This window comes from Aphis gossypii, chromosome 3, assembly GCF_020184175.1.
Source record: "Aphis gossypii isolate Hap1 chromosome 3, ASM2018417v2, whole genome shotgun sequence".
Lineage (NCBI taxonomy): Eukaryota > Metazoa > Arthropoda > Insecta > Hemiptera > Aphididae > Aphis > Aphis gossypii.
Window position 1 is genome coordinate 43076423 of NC_065532.1, and position 18632 is coordinate 43095054.

The window sequence follows — 18632 nt, forward strand, 5'->3', positions numbered from 1 at the left end:
AATTTCGCTTAGATACATAGCAGCAGTCACTGAACTGAACTGAACAAATAATACATTTAGAATATATAGTATATATATATATATATATATATATATTCAGTTTAGTGATAATTATTATGAGAAGTATCAAGATTACTTAGTCATTTAATACCACTATAATATAATGGATATGGTAAAATTGAATTCAATACTAAATAATAGCAGTGGCGGGTCCAAGGGGGGGGGGGTAAATCATTGTACCTATACTTAAGTACGGAAAAAGATTCTGTATAGACTATAGAGACGGTTGAATCCCTCCTTCTGTCTTCAGCACTCAGAAGCAATAAGTTGTACCTACATGGCTACATGATACATCGTTTTAAATAACATAATCTTAGTGTTCTATATTTTACAGCTGAATTAGCTGTAAAATATTGTTTTCAAAACTTTTTCATAGAATATCCCAGAATTTCGATCGTTAAACTTTAACTACGTTCTACGCCCAGCGGGATGTTACGACTACGATGACCATTGGCCATTGACCATTGACGTACGAATATACGATTATGCATTTATAGTATTTACGTCTTCGTTCCGTAATCAGAAATTCAGAACGATCGTCATCACTATCGATATATTTTAGTCCGTGGTAAATAGTAATAAATGAATAATCGCAGTAACCGTACACCAATCCGTTAAACCATTGATTAAATCAATGGTTAAATCTATAGCAAGGTGGATATCCACCTTGATCTATAGACATAATAATATTAAGCATTTTATAAAAAAATCATAGATAATATATATATATATATATATGTATTTTAAATATATTTTATATGTCTATGTATAAACGTGCCGGCGGTCACACTGTCTGTCATCGTCATCGACGTCGTCGTCTTCTGTAACGTATCGCTCGAGAATGATAACTGGGCAAAATGGCCGTCCACGAACTGCCTTACAACAATGTTATTATTTATTATTATTATTATTAATATTTACTGAGATTACGTCTCCTGTCGTTTTATACACGGCGTTCGGTGTTGCCCGTCGTAGCGACGACGAAAATAACAACATCGAGTGGCGAACAATTTTCTACACTATTGTTTCTAGTTTCTACCTACTTTTGCTGCTCAATAATATAATCTACTTTTTTTTTTTTTTTATCTCTGACCGCAATCCACCGTGTAATACGCGACCGACCAAGAACGCCAAGAGCACGGCTGCCGTCCACGCCGCATTCCGTACGTGTCGTTCCATCGAACCGGGTATTTTCGAAAGCCCGGTTTGTGTTTTGTTTTAGGGATTTTTTGGTAATGCTGCCCTAGTGCAGTAGTGCCTACTCACTCTAAACGTGATCCGATCGGTCGCGTTTTGAGTACATGGTTCGCGAAATCATTCATGGTTTTCCATCTTGATTCGCCTACCGATAACACTAGACTTGTAGCATTGATTTTATAATGATATTTAATTATAAAATCAATGCTTGTAGCAATAGAAATATTGTCTCTGTCTACCTTGGTCTCTATAGTCTGTACCTTAATTCATACTTCGTGATCTCGAATAGATGATATATATCTCCAAAACATTCATAGATCTGTAACAGGATAGGTAGTGTAATAATAACCATGATGATTCCTGAACAAATACAATTACGATAATATGTGATTAAAAAGATAAATGGTTGTTTACTATTTATTGATTGAGTTTTGAAATGTATTCCTTTAACTACTAATTATATCTTCTGTGACAATTTTTATATCTACAGTGTATCGGGTATTCCACTTAGATTTGAAACATTTCATTTTTACAAATTTTATTTATCAAGTAAAGAAACCTACACAGGTAGATACAATTTTGAATTTTTAGGTAATTGAACCCAATATTATGTAGGTTATTAATTATAATTTTTAATTAACATTTCTGTGTAACCATTACCTTATAATGCGTCTCATTTTATAAGATAAAAGTTTGTCACCTTCAAGGCATCTCATATCTTATAATATTTGAAAATACACATTTCCATCTTTACTTTTACCATCCCATTCTATTAGAAAAGTCTTTAACATATTCAGTCAAATGAATTCAAATATGTTTTACATTTTTATTCAAATATGATAGGAATTATTATTGAGCTCTTATAATTTAAAATAATTGGAACTTATTTTTAAATGAACAAAAATTTTACTTTTACAGAATAATGTCTCAGTTTCTAGATTCTGAAGCGGAGGAGAGTGAAGTAAGTATTAGTCATCATTTTAATTATTATAGATTCAATTTCATGTTGTATATTATTTTTAAATAAATGTTTAATTGTCTGATCTTTGATTATATTTATAAATTTTAAATGTATAACATTTTTTTAATGTTTATAGGATGATGAGTTGGACGAAATTGACAAGAAAAAAGCTAAGAAAATTAAAGCAATGGAAAGTGACGATGACGATGATGAAGGTATGCTTTATTTCTATAACAATTTTACCCGTATTTAAATAATTATATATTAGGAACATTATTAATAAATAATATGTCACTGTATTGAATGTGTTAAATTTGAATTTAATGATATATTAATGTATTGATTGCAAACTGAACCTATATCACTAAATAAATATATTTCATTATATTTTTTCTTATAACTAGTACCTAGCTATTAAAATAAATTGTTTTACTATAAGTATTACTGTAGGTCAAATTAATTTTTTCTGAAAAATATTACATTTGTAATATTATTAATGGTATCTATTATAATAATATATATTAATTCCCTAATATATTATAGTTATGAACACCTTACTAGTGTAAATAGATTCATAGCATAAATAGATAATATCTTAAAATTAATCTAGGTAATGATAACATTGATTTTCTGAGTTATTTTAAGTAAATAATGAGAATTGTTTTTACTTTTGACTATCCCAAGGTATCAACTAAATTCAATTTTCTAACAGTAACTCCTTCCAAAGTTGAAAATTCAAACATTTTTACTGTTAGGTAATTCAAAAAGACAAGTGATGACAGACACAAAACATGTTGTAAAATCAATAGAAGGAATTTTAACCCCAACCCCTCTTTATATATATGTGGTGTGTGTGAGAAAAAAGTTTAGATAACTTACTACTTATTTCTTAGTATATAAAATAATTTTAAGTATTTAAATTCTTTTTATTTTCTGTAAGTTATTATAATGTTCAATAAATATAGTATATTACTTAAAAACTTAATCATGATTAACTAATCAGTGTTGTAGTATAGTTTTTATTTATAATTGTCGTGCTAAGAATTATTTTAAGTAATCATTTACTTTTCTATGATGACTAATCACTGCGCAAATCTGAAACGTTCTCTGTTTCCAAATTCTTAGAGAATTTGTTGAGACATTGAGAATGACATGTCTTGAATATTATCTGAGAAAAAATATATTTTAAGATGAAGATATTATATTTTAATATTATATCTTTGGAATAATTTGTAATAACTATTTATGTAGATGATGAAGACAAAATTCGCGAAGAACTAAAGGACTTAATTGACGATAATCCAATAGAAGAAAGTGATGGTTCTGGTGATGAATCTGATGGTTCAAAAAAGAGAAAAAAATCAGATGATGACTTTGATGATCGATTGGAAGAAGACGATTATGATCTTATTGAAGAAAATCTTGGCGTTAAAGTGGAACGAAGAGTATGTTTTATTATTGTTTATTTTGGTAAATTACTATATTATAAATACATAATTTTTAGAAACGATTTAAAAGATTAAGACGTTTAGAAGATGAAGAAAGTGATGATGAAGGAACTGGTGAAAATGCTACTGAAGATAGAGAAGCTATTGCTAACACTTTATTTGATATGTCTGACAATGTAAGTAATATAATTAAAGTAATATATAACAAAAATTGTTTATAATTGTTTTTACAATTTTTAGGAAGAAGAAAGGACAACTGATCGTGTTTCTTCAAGAGCTGAACGAGTTGATAATTATGATGTAGAAGGCGATGAAGAAGGAGAAGGATATTCTGATGAAGATGATGATGGATTTATTGTAGATGATGAAGGGCGGCCAATTAAAGAGAAAAAGAAAAAACGTAAACATATATATCATGATGCTGCCCTTCAAGAAGCACAAGACATTTTCGGTGTTGATTTTGACTATGATGAGTTTGAAAAATATGATGACGAGTATGAAGATGATGTATCTGATGATGACTATTTAGAAGATGAGGAAGATGGTGAAAGAAGACAACGGCCAAAACCTCAAAAACGTAGAAAAGCTACTAGAAAATCAATTTTTGAAATATATGAACCAATTGAGTTGAAAAGAGGTCATTTTACGGACTTAGACAATCAAGTATACTACAATTATTATAATATCATATTATATGAGCTTTAAACATTGTTTATTCATTTAGATTCGTAATAATGATATACCAGAACGAATGCAACTACGTGAAGTTCCAGTTACACCAGTTCCCGAAGGTTCTGATGAATTAGATGATGAAGCAGACTGGATTTACAAACAAGCATTTTGCAAGCCAACTATTACTACACAAGTATAATTTTATATTAATACTTAGCCTTAGCTTAATAAAAATTCATGTTTAAAGAGTACTTAAATATCATACATTTTAATTATCTAAAGAACAATAGTTCACAACTTATTTATGTCATAATTATATAATAATGAATATTTTTCATATTTTTAGGAAAACAAAGGTGGTGTTGATCCTCGACTTCAATCCAAGAAAGGGCCTCAAACAATTGGAAAAATTAAGAAAGCATTAGATTTTATGCGAAATCAAAACTTTGAAGTTCCATTTTTAGCATACTACAGAAAAGAATATGTTGAACCTGAACTCGATATCAATGCGTTATGGAGAGTTTACCATTTTGATGCTAAAGTAAGTTTATATTTAATCTGGTATTAACTATAAATTATTAAAAAATTAACATTTTTTTTATTTATTTAGTGGTGTCAATTGAAATCTCGCAAAACTATGTTGATTGAATTATTGGAAAAAATGCGAAATTATCAAATGGAAATGTTAATGGTGGATACAAATGCTCCTATGCCAGATCATATTCGCATTATTAAAGATGAAGATATTGATAAGTTGCGTGCAGTACAAACAAATGAAGAACTTAAAGATATACAAGGTCATTTTATGTTATACTATGCCAGTGATGTCCCTGCTATGCAAGAAAGTGCTAGAAAAAAATCAAGAGAAATGAAAAGAAAAGCTAGAGAACTAAGAGAAGAAAGAAGAAAACTTGCTTTAGAAGCTGGTGAAGAAGTTCCTGATGATGATGAAGATGCTGGTAATTTAGACGATGAGGATTCAAACGTTGAAACAGTTAAACCTGCAAGTAGTTCAGGACCTTACACAATGTGCTTAAAATCAGGACTCGGTATGTCATTATGAAATATTTATTAAATAAATGAATTCTACGTATAAATATTCATGTTTCTAGCTGGGTTTGCAAAACGTTTTGGTTTAAAACCTGAACATTTTGCGGCAAATGTTCGTGACAACTACCAAAGGCATGAAGTAGATCAAGAATCTGTCGATCCCTATAAGCTTGCTGGTGAATACTGCAATGAGTAAGTATCAATAATTATGAATCCAATTACATATTATGTATATTTAATTATATTCAATTATTTACAGATTATTAAAAACCCCTGAAGAAGTTTTGAAGGCTGGCAAGTATATGGTAGCTTGTCAAATATCTCGAGAACCACTCATAAGAAAATGTTTGAGAGAGACTTTCTTTGATCGTGCTAAAATAAATATTGTACCAACCAAACGGGGTCTCAAAGAAATTGATGAAAATCATAATTGTTATTCGTTAGTAGTTTATATATTTTCATTATTTAATAATTATATTCTAAAAAATTATCATATTTTATTATTTATATATAAAATGAAGAATACTACTTTATTATTTATATTTTGGTGTAGAATGAAGTACATTCGTCGTAAACCAGTAAGAGATTTAGTAAGAGATGACTTTTTAAAGTTACAAATGGCTGAAGATGATAAATTACTAACCATTTCATTTGATGAGGAAGTAGATGGTCTGGGTTCCCTTCCTTATATAGAAGAAGTTAAACAGCTTTATATTAGAGTAAGTTATATAATATATATATATATATATTATAACTGATACTAGATAAATACTAGACTATACTAGATACTAGATATTAAATAAACCTATTAATCCATAGGATGAATTTAGTTCAAATGTACAACAATGGAATGATGTTAGGCGTGAATGTGTTGATTTAGCTTTTAGAAAATTATTGATGCCTGAAATGGTAAAAGAACTCAGACGTTCTTTGCTGGCTGAAGCTAAAGAACATATATTAAAATCTTGCAAACAAAAATTATCAAATTGGATAGCTGTGCGTAACTATAATTAATTATTATTTATTAATATTAAATATTATTTAATTAATATTTAATGGTTATAGGTAGGTCCATATAAACCAGAAGTAGATGAAGATGATGATGATTGGGATACAAGTAAAGGCATTAGAGTTATGGGATTAGCTTATTCGCCTGATCATGAACAAGCATCATTTGCATGTATTTTATCAACTGATGGTGAAGTTGTTGATCATTTACGTTTGCCATATATTATGAAAAGACCATTCAATGATGATGTAAAAGCAAAAAGAGATGGAGATTTTAATCATATAAGAAACTTCATTACTTTTAAAAAACCCCATGTCATAGTAATTGGAGCAGAATCTAGAGATGCATTATGGCTAGTTAGGGATATTAAAGCAGTTGTTGACCAACTAGTTGTTGATGAACAATTTCCTCAGATACAAGTTGAAATCTTAGATAATCATCTAGCTAGAATTTATGCCAATTCTATTAAAGGCGAAGTATGTACATTTTTGTTTGAAATTTCAATTTAAAATAATTATAATATTAAAGAATTATTTTATTATTTTAGAATGAATTCAGAGATTATCCACAACTTCTACGTGAATCAATTTCTTTAGGACGTAGAATGCAAGATCCTTTAGTTGAATTTTCTCAATTATGTACAACAGATGATGAAATATTATGTCTTCGCTATCATCAATATCAAGTATTTATTTCATTCTCCATTTTTTTTTTTTTTTTTTGATAATTGTTTTTATAATTTAAATGAATTAAAATAACTCATAAATATTTAGTTTTGAATTAATGGGTGATTAGTGATTACTAGGATTTACTTATGTCTCCATTTTATTACCACATAACACTAAAATTAACTTTCAGTAATTCTTATTTTGTGTTCTTAGTTTAAATATTATAGTGCATTTACTTATTATCCAAATTATCAACATTATTATTAACATTAATTTATTTTGGTTTTATCATTTTTAAGCTAAATATGTGCACTTATTTCAAAAATGTGTTTAAAGATCTAAAACTTAATTTTACATATATTGTAATCACATAGTAAATAATAATTCTTCAAACCATTTTTTAATACTTTATTGTAATTTGAAAAATATTACTTATTGAATCTTAAAAATATTCTATTTGGTTCTTAAATTATCATTTTGATTACACAATAACATTTTCAAAATATTAAGACTTATTTAAATGAATTGATAGACAATTAGAGTTATTGCCTTTCTTTATATTTTATAAACGTTAATAGAAAAAATACTATGCTCAACAAAAAAAAGCTGCTCTTCTTAAAGAATCATGCCTAGCCTTTTATTCAAACTACATAGACCAATTTACTCAATTGATTTTTGTTTAAATTTCAACAAGCAAATAAAATATCAAAATTATCAAAATTTAAAAGTACTCAAAACTCGCTTTCACATTAAAATACCAAAAAAAAAATACTTATAAGAAAACTCATAATATTCTTACTTTAAAATTGTATTTTTTTACTTTCAGGAAGTTTTGAGTCAAGAAGAATTACTGGAAGGTTTATACCAAGAATTTATTAATCGTACTAATGAAGTGGGTGTTGACATAAATGATGTTGTTCAGCGAGTTTATGCACCAAACTTATTACAATTTGTTTGTGGTTTGGGACCTCGTAAAGCTACTGCATTAATTAAACTAATGAAACAAACAAATCAACGATTAGAAAATCGAACCCAATTAGTTACTGCATGCCATATGGGCCCTAAGATATTTATAAATTGTGCTGGATTTATTAGAATTGATACCAACTCTTTGGGTGACAGTACTGAAGCATATGTAGAAGTTTTAGATGGATCTAGAGTACATCCAGAGACATATGAATGGGCCAGAAAAATGGCTGTAGATGCTCTAGAATATGATGATGAGGAAGCTAATCCAGCTGGAGCTCTAGAAGAAATTTTAGATGCTCCAGAAAGACTTAAAGATTTGGATTTGGATGCATTTGCTGAAGAATTGGAAAGACAGGTAAGCTGTGATATTGTTATATATATATATTACGTTTATATTCTTATTAAATTTAAATTTTTTAAATTTTTAAATATTTTAGGGCTTTGGTAATAAAAGTATTACGCTTTATGATATACGCCAAGAGTTAAATCATCGTTATAAAGATATTAGAGTGTCATATAAGCCTCCAAATCCTGCTCAAGTTTTTGAACTATTAACTAAGGAAACCCAAGAAACATTTTTTGTTGGAAAAATGGTTTTAGCTACTGTCACTGGAATCGCACGTAGAAAACCTCAAAATGATCAACTTGACAAAGCAAATCCAGTGAGAAATGATGAAAGTGGTTTATGGCAATGTCCATTTTGTTTTAAGAATGACTTCCTTGAATTATCAGATGTATGTTTTTTACATTTAAAATAACTTAATTTTATGAATTTTATTTATTTTGATTATAAAAATGTTTAGGTATGGAACCATTTTGATGCTGGTGGTTGCCCTGGTCAAGCATCAGGAATTCGTATAAGATTAGATAATGGCATTAGTGGCTTTATAGCAATGAAGAATTTATCGAATACTCATGTAGCCAACCCTGAAGATCGTGTTCGTTTTAACCAGGCAATACATTGTAGAATTATTAAAATTGAACCAGATAGATTCTCATTTGAAGCTACTTCGAAAAGCTCAGATTTAAAAGATCAAGAACACCAATGGCGACCCCAAAAAGATCCTTATTATGACCATGAAACTGAAAGCAGACAACGCAAAACAGAACTAGACAAGAATAAAATAAAAAATGCTCAGACATATATTAAACGTGTAATTGTACATCCGTGTTTCCACAATGTATCATTTGCAGAAGCTGTTAAATTATTGAATAACTCTGACCAAGGAGATGCTATTATTAGACCATCAAGTAAAGGTGCTGACCATTTGACTGTTACTTGGAAAGTTGCTGATAATGTTTACCAACACATTGACATAACAGAAAAAGGCAAAGTCAATGCTTTTTCATTGGGGCGTTCTCTTTGGATAGGTACTGAAGAATTTGAAGACCTAGATGAAATAATTGCTCGTCATATTACTCCTATGGCAAGCAATGCTAGAGAATTATTACGGTTTAGGTATTATCGAGATACAGATGGAGGCAATATTGAAAAAGCTGAGCAAATTCTCCGAGATGAAAAAAATAATAATCCTTCAAAAATCCATTACATAGTATCTGTCTCTCAGGTATGTTAATTTATGGATTTATTTTATTTTAGAGTTTTATTATTAATCAAAATTATAAAGTATTCCTTAAATTAGGATACTAGTATAATATGCAAGGGCAGATTTAGGTATGGGGTGGCCCCATGGGCGAAATGCATTATAGAGGCCCCTTATACATAAATAAGAAATATATTATTTTACTGATAAAAATAACATGAAATTGTGGGAGCCCCTAAGTTGTAGCTCACTAACCTAACCTAACCACTGAAGTAACTGTCCCCCAAAATCCGACCCTGTGGACATGGCCATATGTGTATAAAACTATATAATATATGAGTGTATTGTAGTATATTTAGAGTGTAATATAGTAAAAAGTTATTTATGTATTTTTAATTTATATTTTTTTGGTTTTCAGAAATATGCAGGAAAGTTTCTTCTATCATGTTTACCTACTCGTAGATCAAAACATGAATATATAACTGTTACACCGGAAGGTTATCGTTTCCGCAGTCAAAATTTTGATTCTATTGGATCTTTATTCAGATGGTACAAAGAACATTTCCGAGATGCTACACCTCATGTAACACCAGTAGCGTCTCGTTCTGCTGGACAAAGTTATGGTCCTTCTCCGCATTCAGGTATGTCTATATTTTAAATATGAATAAATATTAAAATTATTCATTATTTATTTGATTCTTTTAATTTTTAGAACCTTCACCGATGAATCGTAGTCATAGTAGCCATTCAAATATTACACCCCAATATTCGCAATCCCCACATGCATCATACAACAACATGCAACCATCTGCATATAACACTGTAAATTAATAGTCTAACAATCATAGTTATATAAAATATTTATTAAATTTTGTTTAATTTTTTTTTTTAGCCGTACACACCATCTGGGCAAACTCCTTATATTGGCAATTATGCTACTCCTCGTTATGGTTCTACTCAAGCACCAGTTCATGATGGTGTATTTCTACATCCTAGCTCTCTCACGCCAATTGTTCAAAGCAGTCCAAAACCATCTTCTTCTAGACAACCTGTACAATCAGCAGATCCAAGTGATTGGCGTCGAATGGCTGAAGAATGGGCCAAAGCTAAACAACGAGGTGATGGAGGATACTCTACACCCATGTCAGATGGAGGGGGACGACACACACCTCGTAGCAGGTAAGATGTTAACATGATACTAAGTAATAAATTTTAAATTATAAAACTGTAATATGATGTTTGTTAACTATAAAACATCTATTACTTAATGTACATAATTTTAAATAAAATTATTTATTATTTTACTTTATTTAACTTAACATTTTTTATTGTTACTGATTTATAATCCTTAGGATATTAGTGTGTTCCAATATTTTTTAAACTGGTATTAAAAAATATATCGCCATAACACAAACAGTTTTAAGCCAAGCTAGTTAAAAGTTACCATGTAAACTTTCTATTGGCCTACATATATATTTATACATGTTTTTAGTGCTATGCAGCCCATATTTTTTTTTTTTTTTATGAAATATTGCAAAATATCAAAAATTATTTGAGGAGAAATAATAATTATATGTTTAATAACCTATGTTGTAAAAATTTACATAAGTATAGTTGAAAACTTATAGTAAATCTCATATATAATTAAAATCAAGGTAAAAACAAAAATGATTATTAACATTTCAGGTATAATAATCATCGATACAGTATGAATAGAGAAAGAGAATCTAGTACACCTCGCAGTGATGCTCCGTCACCAACCCCAAGTGCCTCGTCGTACGGATATCATTCGCCAGCACCATCAAAGAACTACAAAAATAATTATACATCTTCTTCACATAACTCAAAATCACCTCGAGGTCCATCGTCTAATTCTGGTACACCATATGATCCTTTTACAATGGATCCCGGGCAAGACTCGCCTGGAGTATATGCATCATCATCTCGTTCAGGACGTAATGATGCAAATGATCCAGACTTGAGGTATGCATCACCTGGTTCAAGGTGGACTCCACGGTCTGGTAGATCAACTCCTCATACCATTAATAGCCCTAGATCAATGATTGAATCTTCTATGGGCGATAATACACCTCTGTATGAAGACTAAATGAATAATTCATTTTTCATTATCAAGTTTCTTATTTTTATTTTATTTTATATAGTTCTATGTGACATGAATAAATCCAATAATTCAACAATGATACCTTTTTTTTTATATCTTTGTAAAGACTAAAACTGATACTGTAAATGATAACCATTGTTTTGGTTTTATATACAACCATTTAATAAGTTACCAAATGTCATAAAGCATTGAAAGGTCATGATTAAACAAGAAAAGTGAATTATTAAAAAAATGTTAATCATTAAAAGTTTCATTTCAATCGTTACAGCTGGAGACAATTACAAAGATAGTACTGACTTTTTTCTCGATCTATTGGAAAACATTTAAAACATAATATAAATCAAAAAAAAAAGAAAAGAAAAGAAAAGAAAATTTTCACATCATAACAAGATAGATACTATATTAAAATTAGATTAATATGAAATATTGAACTAAACAACAATGAACAATGTATGAAAAGTATATACCGAATTAACACCAATATATTTAATATGAAGTGAATGAAAGAGGTGAGAAACATTTAGTTTTTTCTTCCGTTTAAGATTGTGTATACTTTATACTTTGGGAGTTTGGGACATTCCCGCTTTCGAGCTAAGTGTCTCGCTGTCCCTAAAGAACCTAAAAATGTTGCGCTTTAAAAAAAAGTCGACTTGTGGTAGGACAGGTATATGGTAAATTGTTGTCTTTTGATCACAAATCACAATCAAAATAATCATATCAAGAGTTCCATTCATAAATAAAAACCAAACAGGCCATTTTAAAGCAGATTATGTGGACCCAAAAAATATAGAAATATGTTATTTTACGCAAATTTATATAATTTTCTTATTAAAATGTACAGGTGTTCATCGCGTGTCATATGGGTGCCCGGAGGGGGGCAAGACTAGGTATTTGCCTACTCCCCTGTGGACTTAGAATATAATTTTGAAAATATTGAATTTTATTATTGTTAAAATAAATTTTCTATTTTTAGATTTGTTTAATGTGTTAACTTTTATGATTGATTTTATTATTATCCTCCCTAATAAATTTCCCGTGGACGAGAAAATGTTATACAGGGAAAGTTGGTAGGTATAAATTATAAAATCAGTTTAAACAAAATGTTGATACACTATACAGTATAACACTTAACAATTAAAATGTGATGCCTCTGAAGAAACACTATTTCCAAAGTACCTACCTGTCAGTGGCGTAGTTATGATTTTGTTCTGGGGGGGATATATAATTTATTGGTTAAACATAAAGTGGGGGGCTCAATAAGTCAATGATTTAAACATTAAAAAAAAAGGCTCTGGGGGGGATCTATCCCCATATCCCCCCCATAACTACGCCACTGCTACCTGTATTAAAATTTAAAACTAAGTAAATAAGTAGGTACTAGATATTAAAAGTTACCGCGATTATTAAAAAAAAAAACTAATGTATATATCATTTGGTTAATTTTGTTTTTAAAACTGCAGTTTATATTTTTAAAAGTTTTTTATAGAAAAATGTTACACATAATTAAACAATGAATTTATTAATTGTTATGTAATTACATGAGTGTATATAAAAATCGCTTTAATTGTTACAACCGATTTTATAGTTTACCTATAATAATAATGTGACGCCGTGACGGCTATACATAAAAAATTAATTAACACACTAAATATATTATACATTACCCAGTATCCACCTTGTACCTATACATATTTGCACAGCTGAACAGAGATCACCATATATTATACCTTTATAATATATAACAGATATATGCTTGTTGATAAAAAAATATTTTTATTGGGCGTGTTCCTCGTGTACCTATATATATATTTATCCACAATCTACATAATAAATCGTCTTATTTATTTCCCTTTTTTTATATCTAAATTAATAGTTAATACCTTTCCCTATGACTTTAATTTGGTCACGTGAACGTGCTATAACAAAATATTCCCGTGCGCGTGGATAATTAATACACGGAGATATAAGCGATGATTTCGATAGCAGTACCATTGGCCGTGAACGCATCGAACCCATGTATAGAAGTATTTATATTATTGATATATAATATCTCTTAGTCTTAGATGGTAAGTGTTTCAATTTTTATTTTTTTTTATTAATAATTTATCCATGACATGGCCATTTAACATAACATTACATTGGTATAATGGTACAGGTAGGTAATAAGTATATATGTATACCTAATGGCTATTACCTATTAAAGTGTAAAGATTAAAAAATTATAGTGACAAATTTACATTTTTATAGTTATAATTAGTAAAATAATAAATAAAATAAAAAGGGTGGTCAAGTGGGTAACGCTCTGTTGTACAGTAGTTATCGAGTGGACCTCGTACATAATTATTGTAAGCCAAACTTATGGAAAATGTTGTATTAAATTTTCGATTCTTAGCTACTTATACAATATTTTTTTATACATTTTTAACTACAAAATAACTTACAGACATTCATTATTTTGACGAATTTTGCATTCAATAGTTGAACTTTAAACGCTACCTAATAAAAGAAAAACTGTGCCTATGTATATTTTTATAATTTTTGAATCATTACAAGACTAACTCAAAGAAACTTTGTATTAAATTTTCAAGTATTTTGACTTAGCCAAAAAAATTGTATCGATGTTTATAAAAAAAAAAAATAAGCAAAAACATATACCTAGGTATTTCAAATGTGCCTGTAAAATGTAAATAGCCTTAAAATAGGTAAGTGAATTTTTTTGAAAATTAAATTATGCAAAGAAAATAACTATCTAAATAACTAGTGAAATTTACCAAGTATCTACGACTTATACTTTTGAAATACCTAATAACAAATATTAAAAATCGTTTGTTAATAAACCGTTATCGTTATGGTAAAAATTTAAAATTCAGACGCTCATAAAATGTTTTCCTATAATGACGCTTCGAGTTTTCTCTATAGCCTATAGGCCTATAGCTATTTGAAAGAAAACTTATAGAAAACATGGGGTTGAATTTTTTAACCTTAGATATAAATAGGTACAAATATTTTTATGAATTTTCAACTATAAAATTACTTGCAAATTTTCGTAATTTTAACATATTTTGTAAAAAATTGAACTTAAAATGCTTATAAAAAAAATTTAAGTACTATTATTGTAAGTGTAAACTTTTGAAGTTAACGATTAAAAAAAGTACAATATCACCTTACAGGAGTTTTTTGAAAAATACTGTAAGTCACAAGATGTAAGTCCGGTAAGATCTTAAAGATAATTTCATGACAACCTAACCTTATATACTTTTAACTTTGTATTGGCCTTTCCTTAAAATTCAGCCACCCTGAACAGCTCTTATAAATGTTCATTTTAATATTATATATTTTTAATGTACTCGTGGCTAAGTATAATACTTAAAGTAGGTTAGTAATTAGTATACAAAATATAAGTACCTAACCATGACTACATTAATAATGCAATGAATTATGATTGATTTGTTTTATACTTATATTTATATGAATTACCAAGCGAACGTTAAAATGTTCAATTATATTCCATTGGATGTAATGACGATACACCGTCTACATAGTAAATAAAAAAATAAATGTCGTTACTCGTTTTACTTGAATAATGAATACCTATTATAATTTATAATCGATTCATTTGAAAATTAAAAAATGTTTAAAATTTGAATTTATACAGTGTTGCCAGTTGCCAAGACTGGTGTATTTGTTTGTATGTTAATTTTTAACAGACAGTTTTGTAGTCCTATCACGTCCTATCGTGTTACCTTACTTTGTTTTTTGTGATAGTATCAACAATATCAACAGAAAAAATTTAAGATGCGCGAATATATAGGTATCTACTACATATCGTATTTTTAAAAGTCGATTAAGTACAACAAAATTCCAGTTGGCCGTCGTTTACAAGTCTCTTACGCTTTTTTTTTATTTCTTGTATAGCCCTCGTCTAAACCTTTAAATAACAACAATGACTTCTGCGCTTTACTTGGAACACTATTTGGACAGTAAGTTTTCTTTCGATTTTGCATTTCAACGAAGTACCTACTAACAGAGTTATATTTCAGGTTTAGAGAATCTTCCTGTTGAGTTGCAACGGAACTTTACTCTGATGCGAGATCTCGATTCTAGAGCTCAAGAACTGATGCGCAACATTGACAAATTGGCAGATGATTATTTATCAAATAGCAAAGGATACGCACCAGATAAAAAAGGTGAAACTTTAACCAGCATACAACGTCAGTTTGATAAAGCAAAAGAATATGGTGATGATAAAGTTCAATTAGCTATACAAACTTATGAATTGGTAAATTGATTATAAGTTATTCGCGTTACCTTAAAAATAATCTACTCCATTGTACTTTACAGGTAGATAAACATATTAGGAAATTAGATTCAGATTTAGCACGCTTTGAAGCAGAAATTCAAGACAAAGCCATCAGTGCGACAAGAAATATAGAGGAAAATTCACAAAAACGTAGGTGTTCTGCAATATATTGTATTGTGATGCCAATATGTATTTGATTATTTCTTTATGCATATTACTTTCAGGAGGACGTAAAAAGACCAAAGATAAAGAAATTAAAAAGAAAAGTGCATCAAGCGAAGAAGAAACCGCTCCCAATAAAACTTCTAAAAAGAAACAACTGAAAAAGGGTTTGTGTACAATATAATTTTAGCCTTATTTAAGTTGATTTTTTCGTATAATAATTACCAACATTTTTCAGGAGTTACAAAAACGACAAGTACAGCACCGAGTAAAACACCTTTAATCAATGTTGTCACTAATCCAACAAACCCTACGAATAGCATAACCAGCGTTGCAGTAGAAAGTAGTTCCCTTACTGGTGCATTAGTTGGTGCTGGAGTTGCACACTCGGCTGAAGTGTTAGACATGCCGGTTGATCCAAATGAACCAACATATTGTTTATGCAACCAAGTTTCATATGGTGAAATGATTGGCTGTGATAATCCAGATGTAAGAATATTAATTTGAATTTATTATACTTAAACCATTAATTTTTATTGTAAATATTATTTTTTCATTGTTTTCTATCATATATTTTTTTTTAATTGTGTGCTTTTATTATTTCAGTGTCCTATTGAATGGTTCCACTTTGCATGTGTCAAATTAACTACAAAGCCCAAAGGAAAATGGTTCTGTCCCAAATGTATAACAGACAGAAAGAAAAAATAAGATTTCTTAAAAATGAAATAACTTTTTTTAATTTATATATACATACATATTATATTATATAGTGTATAATGTTATGTTAATATTTCTTACGGCGTAAGAACAAATGATTAAAATTAATGTAATTTGTAATATTTTCATGAATTACACGTAAAATGATAATAAAAATTTAATTTCTATATTAAATCTATATTGTTAATTCATGTGTATTTTATTTTATACAAAACTGAAAACAAAATACATTCATAAAATGTATTAAAATAATAATTACAACAGTCTTTTTATGTTAAAAACTTAATTTATGGAATTAAAGACGAATTTCTGACACAACATTTAGATGGCATTACTGACCAGTTATATTCGTAAGAAGCCATATTTTTGAACTCTTTATCACACATTTTTCCCGTCCGAATAATGTGTGACCAGTGCAGTCTCATCATTTCAGGACTTTGTTTATGTGTTACTAAATAGTTATTTTGACAACCGCGACTATACCATTCTGTGTCAAATCGTCGATCATGTTTTCTAGTAATATTTAATGGACTTAACCAAGCGCCAACTGAAACGTCTTCACTAGCGAACAAACTGAATAATAAAAATAGACAACAAGAATTAGAATAGTAAATTTAACAATTGAAATAAGATAGTTATAGTTGGTTAGATATCGTATAATGATTTTTTTTATTAAACTTAATATCAACATTTTTTACTATTTATTATTAATACTTTATTATGCTGTGATCAACTGAACATACCTTAGGTAATCTCGATTCTTCACTATATAGATGATAAGATCTTTGGATAAAACATAGCCACCTCCCAAGGCATACGGCAAATATCTATCACATGCTATCCATTGAGTTTCTTTAAATTTCCCTTTTCTTTTAATGCTTGCACTACCATCAAAATATCCCCAATAGAACCTATTTTTAGGCATATGTTCTAGTTCATTGACAATTGATGGAATATTAACAAAAGAGTCATCATCACATTTTAACAGATAATCAAAGTTAATGTGATATACACTAGAAAATGATGCTATTATTTTATGAGTGAGTAATTTATAATCATCTTTTTCATCAACCTCCAATAAGTCTTCATGTACCAGCTTTTCAGCATTTAAAGATTTGTCTTTTGATACAACAAAGAGTATTTTAACATCTTCTTTTGTTTGAGCCCATGTTTCACGTATAGCATCCCTACGGTTTAGATTTTTTACAGCTGATAAGACAAGTACAAGCAACCTAATGTTATGTACATTTGGTGAAGAGTTTGGTTTTAATGCTATTGGATGCAAAACAAACAGTGTCAATGTGCATCCTAGAATGAATGAAAAACTTGCCAAGAAATAGTATGTAAGACGTTTATTATGCAGTAACATTTGTTACTAAATAACGCCTACTTAGACTATCTAACAACTATTAAAAAACAATAAAAAAAACAAAACATTAAAAGAAATACAAATTGAGGTGTTTCATAACACTAGGGTGTTTGACATTAAAATTAAATTATCAAAACAAATAAATATTAAGTATGTAACTATGTAAGAGTAATTAATAATTATGAGTAATGTCTAATGGGCATTGAACACAACTGTCACTGTGAAATGAACAAATCAACAAATAAATTTAAATCTTAATGGTATAAAGTAGGTACTATCTGAATCTAATATCAAAGAATACTTGTTTGTTTATATTTTGTACCATTGATTATGGCCATGATCTACGTTTGTAGATACAACTCGAAAACCAAAGAATTGGAGGTG

At 28.9% G+C, this 18632-nt stretch overlaps 3 protein-coding genes across 4 annotated transcripts; 2 read left to right on the top strand and 1 right to left on the bottom strand.

The window, feature by feature from the left end:
• The first annotated feature begins 917 nt into the window (after positions 1-917).
• LOC114128877 (transcription elongation factor SPT6) lies at positions 918-11779 on the top strand. Its single transcript, XM_027993482.2, has 22 exons — positions 918-1223; positions 2176-2218; positions 2355-2433; positions 3470-3663; positions 3723-3842; positions 3907-4329; positions 4391-4531; positions 4685-4879; positions 4949-5387; positions 5451-5580; positions 5648-5827; positions 5942-6107; positions 6208-6384; positions 6454-6873; positions 6945-7082; positions 7892-8389; positions 8472-8768; positions 8838-9602; positions 9997-10219; positions 10291-10400; positions 10471-10757; positions 11265-11779. The coding sequence occupies exons 2-22, from the start codon at positions 2180-2182 to the stop codon at positions 11683-11685; spliced, it is 5442 nt and encodes a 1813-aa protein (XP_027849283.2). The 5' UTR covers positions 918-1223; positions 2176-2179; the 3' UTR covers positions 11686-11779.
• A 1968-nt stretch (positions 11780-13747) lies between these two features.
• On the top strand, positions 13748-17057 carry LOC114128888 (inhibitor of growth protein 4-like). Of its 2 annotated transcripts, XM_050202660.1 has the most exons (7): positions 13748-13766; positions 15616-15680; positions 15741-15979; positions 16042-16150; positions 16225-16329; positions 16401-16651; positions 16769-17057. In XM_050202660.1, exons 2-7 carry the CDS (start codon positions 15644-15646, stop codon positions 16868-16870), a joined length of 843 nt encoding a protein of 280 aa, XP_050058617.1. In that variant the 5' UTR covers positions 13748-13766; positions 15616-15643; the 3' UTR covers positions 16871-17057. The 2 variants fall into 2 exon arrangements, with proteins under 2 accessions (XP_050058617.1, XP_027849293.1); XM_027993492.2 differs by lacking the exon at positions 13748-13766 and having other exon boundaries at positions 15343-15680.
• A 109-nt stretch (positions 17058-17166) lies between these two features.
• Positions 17167-18563, bottom strand: LOC114128883 (beta-1,3-galactosyltransferase 6). The gene is made up of 2 exons (XM_027993487.2): positions 17623-18563; positions 17167-17452 (listed from the first exon to the last, which is right to left on the bottom strand). The coding sequence occupies exons 1-2, from the start codon at positions 18246-18248 to the stop codon at positions 17167-17169; spliced, it is 912 nt and encodes a 303-aa protein (XP_027849288.2). The 5' UTR covers positions 18249-18563.
• Between the last annotated feature and the right edge of the window lie 69 nt (positions 18564-18632).